This window comes from Triturus cristatus, chromosome 3_1 (assembly GCF_964204655.1).
Source record: "Triturus cristatus chromosome 3_1, aTriCri1.1, whole genome shotgun sequence".
NCBI classification, from domain to species: Eukaryota; Metazoa; Chordata; class Amphibia; order Caudata; family Salamandridae; genus Triturus; species Triturus cristatus.
The window spans coordinates 691,329,680-691,354,003 of NC_140583.1; the positions used below are offsets into that span (position 1 = coordinate 691,329,680).

General features: G+C 43.9%; 1 protein-coding gene across 1 annotated transcript in view; it reads left to right on the top strand.

Annotated features, from left to right (window-relative positions):
• LOC146860809 (sperm-specific sodium:proton exchanger-like) overlaps window positions 1-24,324 on the top strand; it is a 5,538,638-nt gene that overhangs the window by 2,476,350 nt on the left and 3,037,964 nt on the right. Inside the window, exon 11 of the mRNA XM_085646172.1 lies at window positions 18,645-18,826. Within this exon, the coding sequence (XP_085502298.1) occupies window positions 18,645-18,826 (182 nt within the window). The remainder of the gene's footprint in view (window positions 1-18,644; window positions 18,827-24,324) is intronic.

Genomic DNA, 24,324 nt, shown 5'->3' on the forward strand with positions numbered 1-24,324 from the left:
AGTCTCTGGCCCAAGTTTCTGTGATGAAGACCCAATCGGGTTTTCGAAGGGACACTAAGTCATTAAATTCAATAGCGTGTTTAATAAGGGATCTGGCATTGAGAAGATATCCCAAGAAAGACTGTGTCAGAGGCAGGGGTTTAGGCTCACGATTATCCTCAGCGGGATCGAGAGCGGTACCCAGTAAAAAAGACGCCTCACAGTGAACACATTTAAACATCAGACCGCCCTCCAAATTCTCTAGGTCCATAGGACTACAATGGCCCTGCTCTTGAAATCGACACTCCAGGAGCTGCTCCCTCGAATAGGCACGAAATTTGTCGCATCCGGCCCAGCATCGTGGTTTTAAATAGCTGGGACCGGAAAAAGACTAGAGCGCCGCCCGAGTCCCTGGATAGGAAATACAGAGGAGGAGCCAGAAAGACTACCCATTTCCCTCCACATCAATCGGCAAGCCGTGGTGGACCGGGGAAGGAGCAAAAAGGACCCTCTAATCCCCCCAAGTGACAAGGTAAGGAATTAGGATCCCCAAAAAGTAAGACAGAAAAAAAGCAGCAAAGTAGTATATTTCCTTTCCGTTATTTTAATAATATTCAAATCGCCAACATGCAACACATCCAAATAAGATACAGAATTCAATGTAAAAATAGTTAAAATGCTGTCAGGTTAAAAATCAGGAAATGAGCAGCGCAGCAGCGTGGCACCTCGTACTCGGGTGATCCACTATCCGTCTTCATCAGGATAGAATAGTAAAATAGCTGCTACCTGCGTTATTGCAAGCACCATTAAATCATTTAATCCCAGAAATTTGAAGACAGCGAAGTTCAGCAGGCTCCTCATCTGTGGGGAAAGGTTCCCTTTAATGCAAGTGTACAGTCAAGCAAACCTAGGGTAAATTCAGAAAAGCGTCTTGTGAATTAACTGCAAGGTAGGGTCCGCTCAAAGCTACAGATCGAATTAGTCAAAACCAAGGTATTGGAGCCACTTGTAAACGAATCACTCAATCAGCTCTCCTCAGCTACAATGTAGCAATGATTCTTACTTGGACCCTGGTTTGATGTTGAGCCACAAGTCCCTTCTCTGAATTTACTTTCCAGTTTGCTTGAGAGAAGAGTTTATATTAAATGGAACCTTTCCCCATAGATGAGTAGCCTACTGGCCTTCGCTGTTTTCAGATTTCTGGAATCAAAAATGAGGACCTGCATAAATGGACTTTTTTCACGTTTGATTGTAGTGTTTTGTGTGATGTTACCTTTTTACAATCTTCCTTCTGGTGGTTCTACATTCACCCCGTTCTTGTTTGGGGAGGGTGTTATAGTTATATTGCCTCAGGATATGTTAATTGGGTTAACATATCCTCATCATCTGTGAGGACCAATTGTTGCATGCATTATTCTATACCCAGGTTCTACGTATTTATGGGTTACCCGATTGGTATATAATGACTTTCAGAAAGGTGGCATTTTCTTCTCCTAACCAATTGGTGCCTGCATCTTGTTGTGTGATGGCAAGCACAATCCAATAAACAAATTATAACAAACAGGTGTTCCATAAAGAAACTTCCCTTTTCTTATCTAAGCATAAGTCAGATATAGAGTCATCTATCAAGGGTCTCTAATTCGGGAGCATAGAAGAAGGTATCAGCATGATCAGACTTCAGTAAACGTCTTGGAAATAGGAAATAGGTAGGGACTCAAAAAATCCTTATCTCCTTTCTCATCACCAGGGACCAATCAGACCATTACTTTAGTGTATTTGCAACATAGCTCAAATTTCCTAACACATCGAGGGGAGAGTGCGGTTCGCAACCTTGAACATCTTGCCATCTTGGTACATGATGAACAGAAAGCCTCGTTTGGCCATTGTTTCACCATGTTCACGGCCAAGATTTCCTCTCTATCAGTAGTCTAATAAAGACATTAAGCCTTTCTCTAACTAAGAAAAAAATAAACCTGCAAGAAAAGAAAAACATGCTGGCAATGCAAAATGCAGAGGCCTGTAGTCAGACTAACTTTAGCTAAGCATTTAATGTGCACTTCGAATACATGGTCATACATGCACACTTTTAACTTGAAAAATAAATGTAAAACGTGAGTAAAAGAGTACATGTTTACATATACAAATATAACTTGAAGTGTACAGCATGATTAAAGAACACATGCTTTCATGTTTAAACTGAACATTAGTGAACACGTGTATAAATCTCTAGTCTACAGTGAATACATTTCATTTATACGTTTTAATGCTTCACATATGTTAATGAAGTTAAGGCATACAGTGAATATAAAGCCAAATGCACGTATATAATTGATTTCTGTGATGTCTAATGGTGGAGTCTAAATTCCTCTGCTCTAATTCCCCCTCTGATGGCGATGTTAGCCATCACAATCAACATATTAATCTTATCAGATGAGACCGGATCAAAATCATGAGGTTTTCAAAAATGTTTGTCTAGAGTATTCCAAGTATTTCAGTTCATCATAAAATCTACACTGACTCTCCTTTAGTTCCATATCTTTTAATGTCCTTCTTATGCTCCCCTTTCCTGTACCTCTCTTTAAGCTTGTATATACTGGTACCCCTTAAACATTACAAACAGACAAATTGCACAAAGGGCAATTATCACAAGGGGTCTCAAAATGAAACCCACTATTCTACTCCCAAGGTCTCCAAACAATTTGCAGACTGTCATCCATTTCCAATTCTCTCTGAAGCACCTGTAGCTTGTAACTCCTTTAAATTTCCCTTTAAGTCTGTAATATTCTAAATACATTTCTCCACCTCTTTATTCTTATCAGGTATGTAGCAGAGGCATTGCTGAACCTACTACATCTTGCAGACTCTGCCCTCCTTTGTGAGAAGGATGTCCAATGCAAGGCATTTCTGCATTACCATAGACCTTACAGCAATCATTTTAGTGCCCACAGTTAACAATGAATGTGTAATACTAGTAGATAACTTATCAACTATAGAGGGCAACTTCTAATCTTACAATCATCCAAAACTACTCCTACAGAAGGAATCAATGCACCAAATATATCTTCAACTATTTCAGCATCACTACTGCTTCTTTTTGTTCTAACTTGTGATCCCCATACAGGATCATCTAAATGTTTTACATGATAAATCTACGGGAAGACTACTGCCAAATAGCATGTACCATACCAACCTCGGGGTAATGTAAAATATGCGGGAAACCCACAAATATAATAAACTGCAGGAATAACAGGACTCTGACCTCCTATGAACAATGGCCAATTTCCCCCATATTTAAAGATATTATAACAAACACTATTTTTCATAAGTTTAGGGTGAACTACAGAATTACCTCTAAGCACACATAACTTTCTCTTATGCTTCCAGTCTAAAGTTAGTGCAGGCATAATTTCTGATTCCTGCTGTTCTAACTCTTCTTTAGCCCACTGAGTTCTACAATATTGATCCTTTCCTGAGCTCAATCTGGCAGTTATTGCCCTCCTTCTACTACGGAATCTAAGGATTTATTGTCAGCATTGGTTAAGGAACAAGTTAAATTGCTCCTATGAGCATAAGCAGTAACTAATGGTATTATGGGCTTAAAGAAACAATCAGCTGCATCCATCTCTTCGGCATTAGGGTGATGATTCACACGCATAAAAATGGGAACTTCAGAAAGCAGTAAATCATAGTTAAAAAATAATACTGGAAATTACCCTTTCCCTATGAAAGGCTAACTAAAAGATTACATGTAATGCCATATGTAAGAGGAACATGATAATAGGCAATTCCCTCTGCAGCTGATGCAGGTAACTGCGTACAGACGTAGCAGTCCTTTGCCTCAATAGTGTCACTGTATTCAAAAAGCTACTTTAAATTAGCTTTTGAGGAGAACTCTCCTCTTGATTAATCTACATGTAATTTCTTTAAATCAAATATATGTAAACTACTGTCAGTAGGAATTAGGGTTCTAGGGATAGTCCGGGACCTAGGTTCAACTGAACTGATGAGTATAGGTGAATATAGTCCTAACAGCAAAACAATTAGTCCTACAAATACTGCTATCAATACACCTGTTAATATTAGCCTATGTCTGTTATGGTTATAACTTTCCGTTTACTTCACTAAAATCAGACCATTGAGTAGGAAATAGCGGCATGCAGATTTCTTCTGAACGTTTTCATTTGTGCAAGTGATAAAACAAAGCCCATAAATCCCATGATGAGTTTGTTTTAACAAAGTCTTAATGTGTTTTTTCTAACCCTATTCTGTCTTCTTCTAAATGACACTATCACGCTCCTTTTGCAGCCTCGGGTCTAAGAAAATGTTTAAATTCTTTTTACCAAAGTTCATTTAATTGTCTCTGATAAAAGCACCAATCAAAGTTCAGTTTAGAGATCATGCCAGTGGCAAACTGTGCCAGTCTGTTCAATGGCAAGGCAAAGTCAAGCACAGTTCAGCCACAACCTTTAGTTCATGGAGGTTCAACTGGAATTGCGCTGTTATCCTTCAAATCCCCAAATCCCCTCTCACTTTCATTTGCTGCAAAGTATGTCCATTCAGGTGATAAGTGCCTCCAACAGGATACACCAACTCTTTTTGATCTTCTGAGTGCAGATCATTTATCTTCACTGTCACTATCCTCTGAGATCGTGCGTGATATTCGTTCTGTAGGCAAACTTGGCCTCTCTCCCCCCTGCCTTCTCGCCCGACTGTTCCCCGCTCCCACTCTGCTTGCCACAGCACAAGGCCCTTTGTCAGGCTCTAAATCTGGCTCAATCAGTGCCACAAGCCAAGACTCTCCTATAATAAACTCAACTGTCAACTCATCCAGACTACCCTCAGGCCAAGGATGTGCTGTTCTCGCTGATTTTCTGTAAGTTTTTCAAACTCCTCTCACTGCCTTTCAGTTGCAACTTGCACTTCTGGGCAAGGTACCTTCACATCATCAAGAGTATGCTCCACTTCCAGAGTGTGGGCAGCGTGTATCCAGCTGGGGAGGCCTCCACACTTAATCGCAGTGTTCTTGACAAGGATGACTTCGAATGGACCACGCCATTGAGGTTCCAGACACTTTTTCTAAACGTGTTACTTCACCAAAACCCATGCGCAGGGACTGAGGTCATGGCACTGCTCCTGATGCAGCGGATGGTAGCAGCTCCAACATGGTAATGCACAGAATGCACCACATCAGCTAGTCCGTTGCAGTAATCAACGTTCATGTTGTCTGTAATATTCACAAGCCCATTGCAGGTACTGCTGGCAGTCTCATTGCTTGATCCATGATGATTTCATGAGAGGACAGTCCTGTCCTCTGATCAGGAATGCTACAAAGACTCATTAACAAAAGGGGCAAAGCATCAGGCCACTTCAGAGACATAGAAACACCTACTTTGGCAATCTGGATTCCAACGTTCCATTCACTTGCTCGACTATGCCTAAAGCTTCATGCCTGTAACAGCAATGTACTCTTTGTTCCACTTGTACTGCTACACACAACATTTTCAGGACCTGATTATGGAAATGAGTTCCTCGATCTGACTCCAGCATAGTTGAGAAACGGAACCTGAGTATAAATTCCCACAACAACAACTCAACTACTGTGTAGCTATCATTTCTCCTGGCCGAGTAAGCTTCAAACCAACCGAGAAGATACACATAATCACCAGAACATATCTCAGCCTGTTACACACAGGCACCTCGATGAAGTCTTGCTGCATCCTGTTGAATGGCCCTCCTGAACTCCCCATGTGGCTAAGTGTCACCATAGTTCATTCCCCTACATCATATGCTGACACACAACACATCTGTGACACAATCCTTCAGCCATCAATCTGAATTGGGGGATTAAACCAGTTCTGTTGAAACAATCTGACAATTGCATCCCTCTCAACATGCCCAGGACTGGGAAAATGTCTGTCCATCGGTGAAAGCAAGCAATCTGGAAATACTCTTTTGACACAGCCTTCTCCGACCTAGCTCTCCTGTTCTGCCTCTGGCTCTTCCTTCTGCAATCTTTTCATTTCTTCCAGTTGTTAACAAAAGGTTGTAACTGGTCTCACCTTCAGATTCACTTACATACTCGCTATTAGATGATCGGGCTCCATAAGCACAATATCAGGCAGCCTCATCAGCATATCAGTTGCCAACTGCCACATAGTCATTTCCGCTTCTATGGGCTGAACGCTTATTGGCGGCAATTTTGATAGGCAGTTGCAATGCCTCTAACAATCTCATGACATGCGCCATTTCTGATTGGGGATCCTGACCTTGTCATGAATCGCCTCTGTGACCATAACAGTCTAAAATCATTACCACACCAAAGCCATACTGACTGTCAGTGAAAATTGTCACTTTCAGCTGTTCAGAAATACAGCAAGCTCTAGAAGGAGCGATCAATTCAGCCAAATGCACAGACGTCACCCCTTGAAGCCAGGAGACTTCCACTACCCCAGCTACTGTAGAGACTGCATAGGCAGCTTTTAGGGTTCCTCCATCATCTCTCAGAAGGAACCTAACAGCACACAATATGGAATCAGACTCAGTAAGTGGCTCATCTTGTATATCTGGTCTTGGATTGATGCATAGTTCAGTGACATTGAGACATTCATGCTCTACTTCTTCATCATCACTTTCATTATCAGGAAAAGGTAATAGTCTAGCACAGGGGTACTCACAAACTTTCTGTCGGGGGCCATAATTACAGTGTGGTTTGTGGCCGAGGGCTGCACTTGTAGGGGTGGGGTCAGTGGGGGGACGGGGCTAGAGTAAAACAAATCAATCCCACTTCAATACATTCGGACACTGCTGTATTTCAATAGCAGATGTAATCTCAAAGAGCACATTTGGATAATGCATTTTTATTTGCAGACAATAGCAATCTTAAGAGGCATTGAATAGCTTCATACACTCTTTGACCCCAATTCCATCACAGTTTCTCTTGCTAAGTCAGTCAGTTTCCTCTCTTTCTATCAGTCAGTCTCTCTCTCTGTCAGTCAGTCTCTCTCTCTCTCTCTCTGTCAGTCAGTCTCTCAGTCAGCCAGCCTCTCTCTGTCAGTCAGTCTCTCTCTTTGTCAGTCAGTCTTTCTCTCTGTCAGTCAGTCTCTCGCTCTCTGCCAGTCAGTCTCTCTCTCAGTCAGTCTCTATCAGTCAGTCAGTCTCTCTCTGTCAGTCAGTCAGTCTCTCTCTCAGTCAGTCGGTCACTCTCTCTTTCAGTCAGTCTCAGTCAGTCAGTTTCTCTCTGTCAGTCTCTCTCTCAGTCAGTCTCACTCTCTGTCAGTCATTCTCTCGCTCTGTCAGTCAGTCAGTCAGCCTCTCTTTCTCTCTGTCAGTCTCTCTGTCAGTATCTCTCTCAGTCAGTCTCTCTCTCAGTCAGTCTCTCTCTGTTAGTCTCTCTCTGTCAGTCAGTCTCTCAGTCAGTCAACCAGTCTCTCTCTGTCAGTCAGTCTCTCTCTCTCTCTCTCTGTCAGTCAGTCTCTCTCTGTCAGTCAGTTTCTCTCAGTCAGTCAGTCTCTCTGTCAGTCAGTCTCGCTCTCAGTCAGTCAGTCAGTCGCTCTCTGTCAGTCAGTCTCTCTCAGTCAGTCAGTCTCTGTCAGTCAGTCTCTCTCTTTCAGTCAGTCAGTCTCTATCTCTCTCCCTGTCAGTCTCTCTCTGAGCCAGTCTCTCTCTCAGTCAGTCATTCTCTCTCTCAGTCAGTCTCTCTCTGTTAGTCAGTCTCTCAATCTCAATCAGTCGGTCTTTCTCTCTTTCCGTCAGTCTCTGTCAGTCAGTCAGTCTCTCTCTCTCTCTCTGTCAGTCAGTCTCTCTTTCTCTTTGTCAGTATCTCTCAGTCAGTCTCTCTCTCAGTCTGTCAGTCTCTCTCAGTCAGAGTCAGTCAGTCAGTCTCTTTCTGTCATTCAGTCAGTCAGTCTCTGTCAGTTAGTCTCTCTCTGTCAGTCAGTCTCTCTCTGTCAGTCAGTTTCTCTCAGTCAGTCAGTCTCTCTGTCAGTCAATCAGTCTCGCTCTCAGTCAGTCAGTCGCTCTCTGTCAGTCAGTCTCTCTCAGTCAGTCAGTCTCTGTCAGTTAGTCTCTCTCTTTCAGTCAGTCAGTCTCTATCTCTCTCCCTGTCAGTCTCTCTCTGAGCCAGTCTCCCTCTCAGTCAGTCTCTCTCTCTGTCAGTCAGTCTCTCTGTCAGTCAGTCAGTCTCTCTCTCAGTCAGTCAGTCCCTCTCTCAGTCAGTCAGTCTCTTTCTCAGTCATTCTCTCTCTCAGTCCGTCTTAGTCATTTAGTCTCTCTCTCTGTCATTCAGTCAGTCAGTCTCTGTCAGTCTCTCTCTCTGTCAGTCATTCTCTCTCTCAGTCAGTCTCTCTCTGTTAGTCAGTCTCTCTCTCTCAATCAGTCGGTCTTTCTCTCTTTCTGTCAGTCTCTGTCAGTCAGTCAGTCTCTCTCTCTCTCTGTCAGTCAGTCTCTCTTTCTCTTTGTCAGTGTCTCTCAGTCAGTCTCTCTCTCAGTCTGTCAGTCTCTCTCAGTCAGAGTCAGTCAGTCAGTCTCTTTCTGTCATTCAGTCAGTCAATCTCTGTCAGTTAGTCTCTCTCTGTCAGTCAGTCTCTCTCTCGGTCAGTCAGTCAGTCTCTCTCTTACTGTCAGTCAGTCTCTCTCTCTGTCAGTCTGTCTCAGCCAGTTTCTCTCAGTAAGTCAGTCTCCCTCTCAGTCAGTCAGTCTCTGTCAGTCAGTCTCTCTTAGTCAATCCCTCTCACTCAGTCAGTCTCTCTCTGTCAGTCAGTCTCCCTCTCCCAGTCGGTCTCACTCAGGCAGTCAGACTCTCTCTCTCTTAGTCAGTCAGTCTCTCTCGCTCTGTCATTCTCTCTCTCTCTCTCTGTCAGCCTCTCTCTCCCTCTCTGTCAGCCTCTCTCTCTCTCAGTCAGTCAGTCTCTCAGTCTCTCTACACTCTTTTCACTCTCTTTCACCACTCTCCCCACTCTCTCTCTCTCCACTGTCTCTCTCCACTGTCTCTCTCTCTCTCCTCTCTCTCCTCTCTCTCTCTCTCTCTCTCTCTCTGGGGGGCCATGGATACAATACCTGCAAGGTTCACGGGCCACCAAGGAAGGCCTGCCGGGCCGCTGGTGGCCCGCAGGCCGTACTATGAGTACCAGGGGTCTAGCATGATTCCAAGTAAAAAATTGCTTAAGAGTTACATTCTCTCCTGCAAGTATAAACTGTTGATACTTAGCGAATCAATTATTTGTCAAGAGTGTGAGTGCAGGTATGCACCAACAAAGTCTCTACAGAATGGGGAACAAAAACAGTAAAGGGATGACCCATGACAATAATTTCAACACATTTCTATGTTGACACCTACTACGACTACAACTTTAAATTTAGATTAGATTAAATTTAAAAAGCGCAACAATTGCCCAATAAGCATCTTGGCACAAGTGGGAAAACTGCAAGAGTCACCAAAGCAAAATACAGAAAAGGAAGGAAAATAGTAGCAAGGGGAGGAGAAGAGCCAGGATTTCAGCTGTTTTCTAAAAATAATCAGGTTCTGCTGAGACCTGAGATTCAGTGGCAGTTGATTCCACAGTATAGCTGTGGCATGTATAAAGCTTCTATTTGCCCCAAGAAGCCTAATGTATCTTAGGCACCACCATAGTCATAGATGAAGCTAAATGCAAACATCTATTGGGAGAGTACCATCTCATTTTATTCTGTAAGTATTCAGGGCCAGTTCCATGAAGGCGTTATGTGACAAACAAAGCAATTTGAAGGCAGTTCTACTCCTAATCAGCAGCCAATGAAGCTCTGTAAGTCGACTACTGGCAGACTCATTTTATTTGAGATCTTTCAAAAGCTGCACTGACGCACATTACAGCTGGTGGAGCCTTTTTAACAAACCTTGTTGGGCAGATAAATAGATGCCATTACAGTAATCCAAGAGCAAAAGCACCAGGGAGACCACCACTGTAACTTGAAGATCGATGGGAATAAATGGGACATTTTTTAAAAGGTTTTCAAAAGTTAGAAACAGGATGAGGTCAAGTGATTTATTTGGTCTTTGAAAATAAGTTTAGAATCAAAGATTACTTTAAGAATTTTGACCTTAGAGGCAGGCCAAAACTTGAAGGCCACCAGGAAGAATTCCAGAGAGACAGATTTGATCCAGAAAGAAGCACCTTTGTCTTATCGGAATTTATTTTAAAAAAGGACTAGCCATCCAGTAGCCTATGGCAGACATACAGTTATTAAATCTTTTAGCAACCTCCTCAACATTGGAATGAATAGAGAGAACAATTTGTGTGCCATCAGCAAATGAAATTGTGCTAAAACCATAACATCTAATTAGAGCAGCAAGGGATGCCATGTAAATATTAAACAATTGAGGCATCCGCTCAGTGCTGCTGCTACAGGATCAAGAGCAGCAGAAATAATCCTTAGGTCTTTGTGCATTTCCATGCATTTCTGTAAGCACTGAGAGAGCGCAGCCCTCTCTCTTGCTGCAGAAATGTACAAAGGATGTGAAATAATCAGGCAATCTCAGTGCTGGGGCATGACAGAGACTTTCTCTCAGCTCTAGGAAGGCAACCAAGCAATTGTTATTCCATGGTACTGAATACAACACATCCTTGTGTGTCAGTCTCTGTAAAGGGTGGGCCACTAGGGAAACATTGGGTATCCACTTTTGACAGCAACCCACCATTCCCAAAAACATCCTGACTTCTCTCTGGGTGGCTGGTGGATTCATTTGCAGAATTGCTGATATTCTCTCTTGTGACACCTTCTTCCCTCCGTTCTCAATGTGATGTCCAAGATACAGAACCTTTCTTTGACAATACTGCAACTTACTCGGGGACACTTTATGTCCATTCTCAGGTGGTTCAACAGTGCAATGGTGTCTTGTTTACAAGTTTCCTGGGTATCTGATGCTACCAACAGATCATCAATATACTGCACTAAGACAGAGTTACAGGGCATCATTAAGGACTGAAGATTATTTTTAAGGATCTGATTGCGGATTGAGGGACTTTCTGTATATCCTGTGGCACCACTCCAAAACACAGTTCTGGAACCACAAGGTGAAAAGGTACTGGCTGTCCTCATGCAAGGGAAAAGAGTAAAAGGCCTGGCAAAAATCGATTACAGTAAACTGCTCAGCCTCACATCGGATCTGAAATAGAATCATAGCTGGATTCGGCACCACAGTACAACAGGGAACAATTACATTTGAAATATTTCTCAAATCTTGAGCTATACAGTATTTACAGCTAGATTTCTGAAAGATGAGTTACATGGACTCCCATTATCTTTTTCAAAATGCCTTGTTGTATCATTCAGCCAATCACCAGCGTAATCCCAGCAATTGTTTCAGGAATCAAAATGTACTGAGGGGTTTTAAGGCATTCAGTATTCGGTTTAACATTTATGAGACAGGTTCTACTCCTTTTATGAGACCTATGTCCTTTCCTGAGAAGTCTTAGACTTCAGGCTACACCGTATCTCTGGGATACGGTGGCAAATAATCGGTGGTCATCAAAAGGTGCAATCCAGGGTTTGACCCTTGAATCTCCAATGTGAAATCAACATCTTCATTGTGAGTCTAATACCCCACACCGTTCAGTGTGCAATAGATGGTGCAATTTAACTTACACAGCAAGTAATGTCCCAAATGATTGACAGGACTAGACTCGCACACTATGAACTGGTGGCTCTCTTCAAAGGACTCTATTTTAACAGGCACTTCTTGTGTTATAGAATTTGTCATTTGGTTATTTTCAATTCCTACAACTTGGGTAGCCATTTCTACATTGCATACACATCTTGCATAGCACCAACATTCCCTCCATACAGTTGACTCTGACTTTCTCTCTGTGCAGCTTTACAGCTGTGTCAACATCAACTTCTCATTCAATCATTTTTTTCATTTCAATTGATCAGTACAATATTGTGCATACCTTCAAAATCTCATCAATTGACTTAGGGCCAAATGTAGGTGGCTAAATACCGGTCGGTAATGCCAAAATTCGGTAAATTTCAGCGTTACCGACCGGTATTTAGCCATTCCTAATGTAGGTAAGGAATCGGTAAATAAGGAATTGGTAAATACCGATTTCTTATTGCTCTTGCATTTAAGGAATCGGTAATACCGAATCCTTAAATGCAATGTAGGAAGCACATTAAAGAGTGCTTTTGAGCCTTAAGAAATCGGTAATTACCACCAACTTCAAGTTGGTAGTAATTACCGATTTCCTTTAAAAAATCACTTTTTTGATTTTTGTTAAGTGCCATGTGGCACACATTCATGCCCTTAGGGCATGTATGTGCACCACATGTGCACACATGCAAATTTCAGGGGTGCAACAGGGTGCCCTTTTGGCACCCTTGAAAGCGCTCCCACTATTAGCGATTCGGTAATACCGAATCGCTAATAGTGAATATCTTCACATTCATTCCTATGGGCCTCCAAGCCCATAGAAATGAATGGGTAGGTATTCCTTATTACCGAATCTCAATTACCGATTTGATAATAAGGAATATTAAGGATTCGGTATTTTTTACCGAATCTTTACCTACATAGGAAATACAGATTTCTTAATCGCGAATCGGTAAAATTCGCTATTAAGAAAGCGGTATTTCAGATTTACCTACATCTCGCCCTTAGTCGGCAAATAAATTAAATGCCGTTGAATCATCATGCTAACCTCAGGTGTGAATCCTGTCACAAACCAAGACACAAAAGTTACAATAGGCTTGGAGTGAAGATTTTCCATTCCACTGTGCTGTTTAAACACTTGCAACAATCTCTCATAATAAGCATGTTCAGTCTCTTTAGGCTCATGTGTTGTGCTGTCAATCTTAACCCAATCAATCAGCTTTCGCCAGTATCTTGCCTTTCAAAAAGGTAATCACCTGTTCATACTTTTTCTTTACCAAAGGCGATGGGGCATGAGATATTGGATTTCTCTGGCCACTGTATAACACTTTACTTTATGCCCACATATCACTCTGTAACACAGTGTCAAAAAGGATATTCAAATCTTTTCCACAGTACAAGTGAAATCTCCACAAATCGATCAACCTGGGTGTAACACTCCACTGGCTTATCTTTTGCGAATGGTGAAAAATCACTCCTAATCCACATGAACGTAACCTCCACTAGGCACATCTCTCAACGGTAAATTTGAATCATGTCCTCTTCTATCAAAGATAGGGTCAGCTCTCCCTTTGCATTTTTTGGGTCTTTCTTCTTTACCCACCTGCTTTCCCACTTGTCTAATTCACTCTATTTACGGATGCTACCTATTATTTCTTCAATTTGCATTTTCATTCCTGAGGTTCTCATACTGGTTATGTCATTTTCATCAAAACGTATACTGTAACTTTTCTGCAAGGATTTGGTCCTACCTAAATCTACATCATATACTTGAGCTAATTCAGACATCTTATCATGGGCTCGTCCTGCACGTTTAGTGACATGTTTGCCCATATAAGTACACTCTCTTGATAGGTATCTAATCTGGACAAATCAAGCTATCCTAAAATCATCTCATCCAATCCTAATTTTATTTTGCCCTCATCCACTCTGTTGAAATCGATAAATGTACACCCTGATGTATGTATCCAGAAATAAGGGGAAGTAGAGGTAAAAGTTAGGTTCACCCTCCACAAATATATCTATCACAACAACTATCTGAACAAGTCAGGTAGACAGGAACCTAACTGGGAGAAACAGAAGGTGTAGGAAACAATTTGATCCTTAAAGACACCGTTATCAGAAAGAAAGGGAAGTATTATCTCTTTCTATAGTCCCCTCACTCACCAGGGTTTCCCCACGGTGACATGCTTCATCATAGGGGTCCTCCCAGTCCTCTACGGACTGAGGCGTGCTGCGACTTGCGGTGTTACGTAGGAGCACTGGAAATTTTGTAAACTATGTGTAGTGCAAGTGAAGTAGTGGTGGAGTGGGAAAATTAAAATAATCAGCTAGTGGGCTACAAAATAAACTTTATTGGTGCTCTAAGCTGAAAAAATTAAAAACGGGGTAATATGACAAGGGACCCTAACTATAATGGAAAGGTGTGCCTAGCATATCTTGAAGTCAACTAGTTTCGAGCTCCCCAGCTCTTCGTCAGGACTACACTGGGACCAGCCCAGTGTCGAGAAACTTGCCACTCCTAGTCAACCTTAATAGGGTGAAATAAGTGTGATGCCACAATAGTAAGGCATGCGTATTTTTAAAAAATATACATACGTAATGTACGTTAGCACACTGATTTAAGGAAAAGCAACACTGTGCCTCATGGTCACTGGGGGGGATGCGGAGATCTCGTACATTTGTACGTTGAACCCCACATGCTTCTGACACCTACTGAAAGCCAAACCTCTCGGACCGCATTCTGATGTATGCACACATAGCAGCAGCATTATCAAATGCAGCATCGATGTACGCTCTAAAATATGCACGCACAACAATGTAAATACCAGTAAATGCACTACCGATGTATGCTGTGACCTATGCACAGACAGTGATGTCCATTACTATTAAATCCAATGGTGATGTACACTGTAATTTATGCACGCATAATGACATCAGTCTCAGTGAATGCAATGTTGATGTACGATGTAATAACTGTACGTATAATAATGAGAATATTGGTAAAAATTATATAAATGACCGCCATGTAACGCGTGCTTGCACTCACAAACTGATATCATTGCTGTCGGATTAATTCAAAATGACCTCCCCATCAACTCCAAGTCAGAAATAAGTGGTCAGACAGGCCCTCGACCCAAACCCAAGCCTACTCATTGACAGGTCACAGGTGGGCTTACACTTAGCCCAAAGACAAATGCGTACCCCTGAAAGATCCTGATCTATCCCCCAGATAGGTAGTCACACCACAAACAGGACAGAGCAGATTGGCCCCAATAAAACACATTTGGCCAAAGGTGCGTGTTTCCAAAATACAACAAATCTAGATGCCACATGTAGTTAGGAACACTCAGCCAATCAGTACAATACATGTACACCGCGCACGGAGATCACACGCTCACCACACCGGACATCTGGACATGCACTCACTGGCTCATACTAGTTCTCTCCGAGGTCGAGAGCCAATTGTCTCCCCTTTATCAGATGGTTGTACTCGTTTATGACCGTGATGCTCCTCAAAGAATGTCGTAGTGTTTTATTATACCCACACAATGTATACATGTGCGGCCAAAACTTCTGTACTCTGAGACTGTTTTCAGACGTGCCTCTGTAGGTACTCTCCCTGCCGCTGCGTTTAATTAAATAAATTGTTCCTGTTTTGCAAACACCTCTTGCCTTTTCATTTATATAAGGTAAATTCATAATCGAGCAACAACTCAATTTTTCCTTCCTGGAGTTTGGAGTTCTTTGCTCAATCCTGTACCCTTAGCTTCTTGTGGGGACTCATTGCAAAACCTAGTCAAATCATCTAACTCCAGTGAATTAGCACCCTTTTGGACGCCAGGATTATTGAGTACTATCCCTTACTGGAGACAACTTCTGCTTGAATACACTCAGGTGATGTCCAAATGGACAGGTGAGAATGTTGTGACTTCCGAGCTGGTTCCTGTCTGATTCATTACTGATGATACTGGAGCAACATATGTTGAAGTTACCATATTCAAGAGCAAGAGAGTTCTTCCCATACCTCCCTATCCGGGAGCAACAGGAACAGTAGTTGATGCATTTACTCCAGTGGAAACCTTCAAACCATGTATTATGGTTCTTGACAACTCAGGTTTATACAAGGGAACAGCAGCACTGATAGTAATTGAAACAGTTATGGCATCTAGGGCATTAGAAACAGTTAACAGGAGCACAAATCCCTGAACTGTCTCCCTTAAGGTTCTGATTTGTATTCACTGGGGCGGTGGTTCCCTCTGGGACTCCACCGGTAACAACACCGCTAATTCCTTCAGGATGGGTCACATTATAGAGAGCTGAATTGGCAGACAATACAATGTCCGAAAAGTCACCACTAGAATCACTATCTTTGCCTGATCCCTATGTACTCTCCACTTTATCCTATTTTTTCTCTTTCCCTTTCTATATATAACTGTATAACCAAGTTCCCTCAATTATGTCAGCTCCATTTTTGTTCTTCTGCATCCCGTCTAGCTTCTGCACTCCTGTGTACTACCTTTCTGGCTCTACTCTTATATTTATCCTTCTCTTTGCCATGAGCTACATGCTCTGAGGCATGAGGGGGCATATTATCAAGAAACGGCATTAAAATTATCGCCGCTTTAGCGGCAGAAAACTGCCGCTAAAGCGGCGATAATGGGCTTGATAATATGCCGTAGAGAATTCCCATAGAAGCCCATGTTCTGGTGTCAACATGGGCTTCTATTGGAATTCTCTGCGGCATATTATCAAGCCCATTATCGCCGCTTTAGCGGTAGTTTTCTGCCGCCAAAGCGGCGATAATTTTAACGCCGTGCTTTATAATATGCCCCTAAGTGCCTTGTACTGTGTAAATCTAGGAGGCGGCTTCATCTCATACAATACCCTTCTCAGACTTTCAATAATTCTCAATTAACATGTGCTATAGCATGGAAACTTCAAAGCACTTTCTTTTTCAGGGATCTTATGCCATGGCTTAACCAAATACACATGTGGAGCCCCACATTCAAAGGAAATGCCGGAAAGAGCCACCCTTGGGATTACTGACAGCATTCCAACTGGCATATGGGATCTCCAGGCCAGTCGAAAGCCAGTCAGACTGATTGGTCGGATTCATTTACGACCGCCTCTGTTGCAATCAGGCGGGCAGAAAGGAATCTGACCGGCAAATTACAATGCTGTCGAAAAGGCTATAACCAATGGTCAGAGCCTTTTTCCGGCATCATTGTATTCAGACCCATAATGACCTGACCTGAATTCTGGCAGCACCTCTTCTTCTAAAAGAGGGATTCTCACATTGCCCCTAATCAGATCTTGTATAACCTCGACATTTTTCATTTTTCAGCAATAATATCAACAACCACAAGTGGAATTCTCATTTTCAAACCAGGAAATTATTTCTTTACCTACAATTGTCGATCTGCGCCAACAACCAACAGAAGAGCAGCAGCCGTTCAATCTCAACATGGCACACTTTGACTTATTTCTCACTCGGCCAGCGGCTCACCCTCTTTTACAATTTTCACGAGCTTACTCTTTTCTCAACACTAAACAAACATAAAACCAAACGCTAAGCGATTTCAACTAATAACTTTTAGCTGCTCCACTATAGAAATGAAAGTATTTAATCACAAAAAATATGGTCTGGAGTGACTCTTTCCGAAACTACTCAGACACACATTCGAGTGAAATCTCCACCAGTAGAAATCACCTGGATCAGTGGACCTTCTCTTTTGTGCACCAGAATCCACTACACCAACCACACCTTACTCTTACCCACAGTTATATGTCCGTATCTCAGTTGTGCAGCCCATGGTACCTCACGACTAGCACCTCAAAACTTAGCAAGACAAATACAACATAAGTTATTCTACACCTATATATTCATGGATATTAGGCTACATCCACCCGATAACAACTTCAACTGCTCAGCATTAAGCGCATTCACATCTTTACCACAACTAAAACATCATCACATTGCACCACACACTCTCAGCTAAATACCGCAAGCTTGCCATAAATAATTACAACACGTGACCCTATCAATATTCACTCCTCTGCTTTTACAACTCTTTTCTGAACAGCTGGAACCCTGCTGATCCTCTGAATCAAGACATGGTCCTTAAGGGCTAGGGCTGGGTTTGGGCAAGTCTAGAATAACAATACAACAAGCTATCATATTGTTAAGAGCGCTGGGCCTTACAATATAATCTCTTAGTCAAGTCATTTTAAAGGTTTTTCCCCATTGGTTATATTGACCTATAAAATGAGGCACAGGATTGTGATAGCTACCACGATACAGAAACAAATTGAAGCAAACAGTTGTTCCATAAAGAAACTTCCCTTTTCTCTTCCAAACATAAGTCAGATGGGGTCATCTATCAAGGGTCTCTAATTCTGGAGCATTAAAGAAGAAGTCAGCATGATCAGACTTCAGTAGAAGTCTTGGAAAAATGGATCAAGTGTTTAGCATAAAGCTTCACACTGAAAAGAATAGGGCAAGCAGAGAGGTATGTAACTATTGAAGTTTAAAGGAAATCACTGGTGACTCTAACTGTATGAACATCGAATTAAAAGTAACAGGGGACTCAAAAATTCCTTATCTCCTTTCTCACCATCAGGAACTAATCACCATTACTTCAGTGCATCTGCAACATAGCTCCAATTTCCCAATGCACCCAGTGCTGTTCTCAACCTTGAACATCTTGCCATCCTGGTACATGATGAACAAAAAGCCTCTTTCGACCATTGTTTATCCACATTCACTGCCAAATTTTCTGCTCTATCAGATGTCCAAAACAAACATTAAGACTTTCTCTACCCAAGGAAAGAATAAACCCTAAAGAAAAGAATAACATGTTGACGAAGCAAAATGCATTTCAACTGAGGCCTTTAGTCAGGCTAACTTTAGCTAAGCACCTAATGTGTACTTGGTATACATTATTATACATGCACTTGTGTAACTTGAAAAATAAATGTAAAATGTGAGTACAAGAGGAAGGGCAGAATTCACAAAAGTAAACTGTTAATTTTTGTATAGGTTTCTGTGATGTTTCACCAGCAAAGCGGATGGCAATGTACAGTATAATCCAACGTCTACAATATTGTGCCTTAACCACACTTTGGATGTTAAAAATGGACCGATTTTTAGCTGATGCGAATTGGAATATGGTTGAAATTTCAACTTTTATTGCTGATCCATATTATACTTCTGAAGCCAATGTGAGTATTTTGCATTTCTAAAAGTCTACTATGAAAATGTGCTATACATTCAATGTGCGAATATGCTACACTTTTGCATGAATTTATCAAGCTACCTTCAAAGCCCCAATAAAACAAAAGGTTAATGTTTCATAAAAAATGTATACTTTCCAGAAAAGTTACCCACATCTGAAAGTAATTTCGGTACATAGTTTCACAGTTGTAGTGGTATGTTCTGTCTCAGGGGATCTCCATTGATAATCCTAAGCATTGAATAGTCCCACCCACATGCGAAGAACCCATAGTACCTCTTTGCAATATATCTTCTTAAGTGTAGATGTTCGCCTTTCTGCAGTAAGGCCTAGAGAGACACTTAAGATAGTAATGTTTTGCAACCTATAACAAGGCTAAATTGCCATACTGCTTCAGTTTGCATTTGAAAAAGTGTAAATTAACTTGAGTTGCTTTATTTGACTATGTAAATCTCTTTCACAAACTCTTTTTTAAAAGGAAAAAGATGAAAAAGAAGGGGGCAATGTAGCCCTATAGTCTGCAACTGTGCAGATGCGCAAAGAGAGACTGCACCTTTAAGGGATCACAGTCTATCATTATCCCATCATGCCCAGCAGGTGGCAGTTGCCTTAGTTCTTTTTTCCATATCCTAGTGACAGGATCTTGGAACACTGAGATCGGCTGTTTTGGCTTTTTTTCCTCAAAAAAACCCACTCCAGATTTTTTGATAAATACTTTACTCGACGGATTTCATCTGTTAAACATTTCCTTAGTCAAATAAAATGCCATCCTTAGCTGACAAGTGTCCTGCCTGTGGAAGAAAGATGTCCAAGTCAGACCCACATGTCATGTCCTGACAGATGTACACACTGCAGGGCCTTTTCCAGATGTACCCTGAGAGATAGGGAGAAATATTCACCTCCATGGGACAGAAGAGCAACGCAGGCAGCAACAAGCGCAGTTAAATGGTGGGACATCACTGGAGTGAAGAGAGGATCAGTCCTCTACCAGGGCTCTTCCACCTTACTCTGAGGACTCCAGGTGAGGAAGATCCAAAAGAGAGATCACCATCAAATACAGCATTGTTCCAGGTGTAGGAAAGTGCCCCTTTTTCATTGGTCACCACCTACTTTTTGCCTGACACGTAATGCACTTTCACCTGGTGTGCCCTGGGTCCCTGCCACTCAGGTTCCCAGGACCTGTGTTCCTTCCCAAAGTTGTACCCCTAATTGGCACCTCTGAGGCCACTAGTAAGCCCCTTGTAAAAGTTAGCATGGGTACCAAGGGCACTGTGTCTAGAGAAGCCCTCTAAGGGCTGCAGCGCCTATTGTGTCACCCTTAGGGTCCCTGCACCCACACACTGCCATTGCAGTCTGTGTGTTTTTTTGATGCAGAGAAAAGTGAAGAGTCTACTTGGTACACATCCCTGTGTGCCATGCCTGCAACCCACTGCCTGGGTGCTAGGTAAGTCACCCTTCTGATGGATACATCTGCCAGTGGATTCCTCACCTTGTGAATATCCCCTGCGCCAGCATTCCACAGAATTTTTTCCCCAGCTCTCTACGCCGATGTCAGAATACTTCGGCTCCGCTCGCGACTCTGTATGATGTCACCGGAGCCATAAGAGAGCCACGTCGGCGTGATGACAGCTGCTCCATTTTTTCTGCGCCGTCGACGCGTAACAATTTTCCAGCACTCTCCTGCTACTTTGTTGTCTTGCAGTGGGTTACTGTATCTGGATTTACCATATCTTCGACAAGAAAGTCAGGTTTTAAACCTTGTAGGGAATGTGGGGGCCACATGTCCATTACTGACCTCCACGATGATTGTTTGTGGTGCCTTTCTTCAGACCATGATGTGGATGACTGCTCCTGCTGCAGAAAAATGAACCCCAAGGCCCTGAAGGAGAGGGAGGTGAAACTCTTCATGGCCAAGGCAAAAAAGGAAAGGAGAGGTAGGAAGAAGGAGAAGTCGAGGCCGGAGTCGTCGACTTCACACTCTCCGAAGTCGAAGAGGCACAGAAAGAAGACGAAGCATAGCTCTCGGTGCCGATCGTCGAAGAGTAAGGCTTCGAGGTCGCCGTCGCCTCGACGTTGAAGCAAGGAAGTTATTTCTCCTTCCCCTTCTCCTTGTGTGTCTCCAGAGAAGACACCTTCGTCGAAGTTGACTCCGGCGCAGTCACCGGTGCCAGTGGAGTCTCCAGCTTCCGACGCCGAGCCAGATCAAGTGGAAGATCTTTCTCCAGTGCCAAATGAACCTGCGGCTCCAATGGAGGATACTTCAGCTCTGGTTCCTGATACTCCTCGACCAGATCCAGGGTCGAACGCAATACCCGCATTCCCTGACTGCGGGTGCGGATCCAACGCATTTCCTCAATGCGATGTATGGGGTTTTCCAAAGGGCTTCCTTCCCATCCGGTGCACCTTCTGGTCCCGTGGGTCCAATGGCGTAAACTTTGGGAGTGCCGCAGCATTATGCTCAGGCTCCTTTTATGCCCTTCTTGCCGATGGCTCCTTCATGGCAGTTCCCGGCGCCGTCTGGTGATCCATCCCGGCCTCGACTGGATCGTTTGCCTTCTTCGGATCCTCCCTCGACGCCGATGCCGACTCCATCTGCACCACGTCCGGCACCGCCGACTCCTCCGCCGCCGCCGCCGAGTCCTCGAATCCGTTCTCGGAGAGAGGCCCAGAGGATTATGGAGGAGGAACTATATCGGGAGGAAGTGGAGGAAGGTGAGGTTGGTGATTCAACTGATGAGTTTGAAGGCATTCAGGATACTAGTGGACTTGATACTACTCCAGAATGGGAGCATTCTTCTGCTAGGTCTTCTCCTCCAAAAGAGTTGGCTCCTTATCATTCAGTCGTCAGACAGGCTGCAGAGTTGTTGGACTTACAGTTGCCCTCTGCAGAGTATAGGCCAAACCTTCTAACTGAAGTCCTTCATTCACCATCTTCAATTGTTGAGCCCTTGTTGCCCTTTAATGAGGCTATTTTAGAGCCTGTGTTGGACGTTTGGCCCAAGCCACTTTCTTCGCCTGCAGTCTCCAGACACGTGGCAAGGACGTATAGGGTGGCTCCGGGGGATCCGAGCTTCCTTTCTTCTCACCCTTCACCAGAGAGCCTTGTAGTGCAAGCTTCCTGCTCGAAGCAGTCTTCAGGCGCCTTCCCTCAAGCACCAGCTGATAGGGATTCTAAAAAGATCGAACAATCAGCCAAAAAAGTATTTTCATCTGGAAGCATGGCGCTTAAGTCGACTAATGCCACTTGTTTATTGGGGCGCTACGTTCATGCTCTGATGGACTCGGTGAAACTGGTAGCCCCTAAACTGCCTGAAGAGGAGAAGGCCTCTTTTAAGGGGGTTGTTACGGACACTCAAGCTGCTGCCAGGCAGGTTATTCAGTCGGGCCTAGACACGGCTGATTCTGTGGCTAGAATTATGGGGTCTTCGATTGCCACTAGAAGGCAAGCTTGGCTTCATTCTTCCGGCTTCTCTGCTGATGTTCAGACCACGTTAGTGGACTTGCCTTTTGATGGGGAAAAGCTGTTTGGGGAAAATGCGGATTCCGCCGTACAGAGATTTAAAGATAGCAGGGTTACTGCGAAGTCTTTGGGTTTGCAATCGCCAGCTAAGGGATTTGGCTTCAGAAAGTATAGAGGATTTGGGAGGTCCTCATTTCGTTCCTTCCGTCTGCCGCAACAACAGCAGCAACAGCAGCAGCAGAATCCTCTCTACAGGTCATATAGAGGAAGACAAAGGGGCCGGAGAGGTTCTGGCCGCAACCCATCCTCATCTTCTGCCTCCTCTGCTCCCAATGAAGCTTCAGGGAAGCAGCCCTAGATCCCCCATCCTAGGTCATGTGAGACCTGTGGGAGGTCGGGTGTCCCACTTTCTGCGAGGTTGGAAATCGGTCACGACAGACCTTTGGGTTTTAAACCTCGTAGAGAATGGGTACGCCCTTCCCTTTCAGGAGTTTCCTCCCCCTTATCCTCCTTGCCAAGGTTTTTGCTCAGAGGACCATCTGCTTCTTCTGCAGAAGGAGGTTCTTGCTAGGGGTGGGCGACAATTTCCGTTCCGCTCCCGGAAATTGCGACAATTCGACATTTCCGCGTTCCGACCGGAACGCGGAAATGCCGAATTGTCGCAATTTCCGGGAGGGAACGGAAATTGTTGCCTGGCCAAGCACTTACAGATATAAATAAAGCAGGTGCCCGAGTTGAAGCTCAAATTCAGTAACGCATTCATCGGCACAATACATTCGGGAGCTAGGTCGAGGCTGGGCAGGTGTGCTGTTCTCCCCATATCTACCGTCAAAAACTAGCTGTGGTCCTTACCTGTCGCGCAATCCCCGTGTAGTTCCTGACACCAGCTGCTCTGATCGGTCTCTGGCCCGCGGCGTCTCTGGCCCACGGCATGTGAACTGCATGGAAGCCCCGCCCCACACACCAGCGGTGGGCAACGTCTTCCGCCCTTTCCCCCACTACGATGGACAGCTGACTCGAGGGACCCCAGGGACGTCGGCGCCGTGGCTGGCAACGTACACAAACTGTAGCGGGCGGCAGCGACAGGCCGGAAGCACCAATTTCCGCGATCACGGAAATATCGCGTGATCGCGGAAATTGCTTGCATTCTCGCGAGAATTGGCGGAAGTGCCTTCCGCCAATTCCGCCCACCCCTTGTTCTTGCATTGCTTCAAAAAGGTGCGATAGAGGTGGTTCCGGAGCAGGAAAGGGGTCAGGGATGCTACTCTCGGCATTACCTGATTCTCAAAAAGGACGGCAGATTGTGTCCAATCGTGGACCTTAGAGTCTTGAATTTTTACCTGAAACAGGAGAAATTCAAGATGCTGACCCTTGCACAGGTTCTTCAAGCGTTGCAGCAAGGAGATTGGATGGTGTCGCTCGACTTGCAGGATGCGTATTTCCACATCCCAATCCTGAATTCGCACAGGAAGTATCTCCGTTTTACGGTTGGGTCGCAACACTACCTGTTTGCGGTCCTCCCGTTTGGTCTTACTACTGCACCTCGAGTCTTCACAAAGGTGATGGCAGTGGTGGCTGCTCATCTCAGGAGGTCGGGGATTCCGGTCTTTCCCTACCTGGACGACTGGCTTCTGCAAGCGGAGTCCCCAGAGATGGTGTAACATCATCTGCATGTAACATCTCAACTGTTATTCGATTTGGGTTTTTTGATTAATGTGCCCAAATCTCACCTGGTGCCCTCTCAAAGCAACCTGTTCATAGGGGCGGTACTGGACACTACTGTGTGTCGAGCATTTCCTCCTCCTCAAAGAATTCTCGACATTCAGGAAATTATCCCTTTATTCCACAATGGAGCGGTTGTTCCAGTTCTGAAGGTCCTTCGCCTGCTTGGTCTGTTCGCCTCCTGCATTCTGTTGGTCAACCATGCACACTGGCACATGAGGGCACTCCAGTGGTGCCTCCGCAGGCAGTGGTATCAGCACAACAGAGATCTCAGGGAGTCGATCAGGATCTCCAGAGAAGCTGCG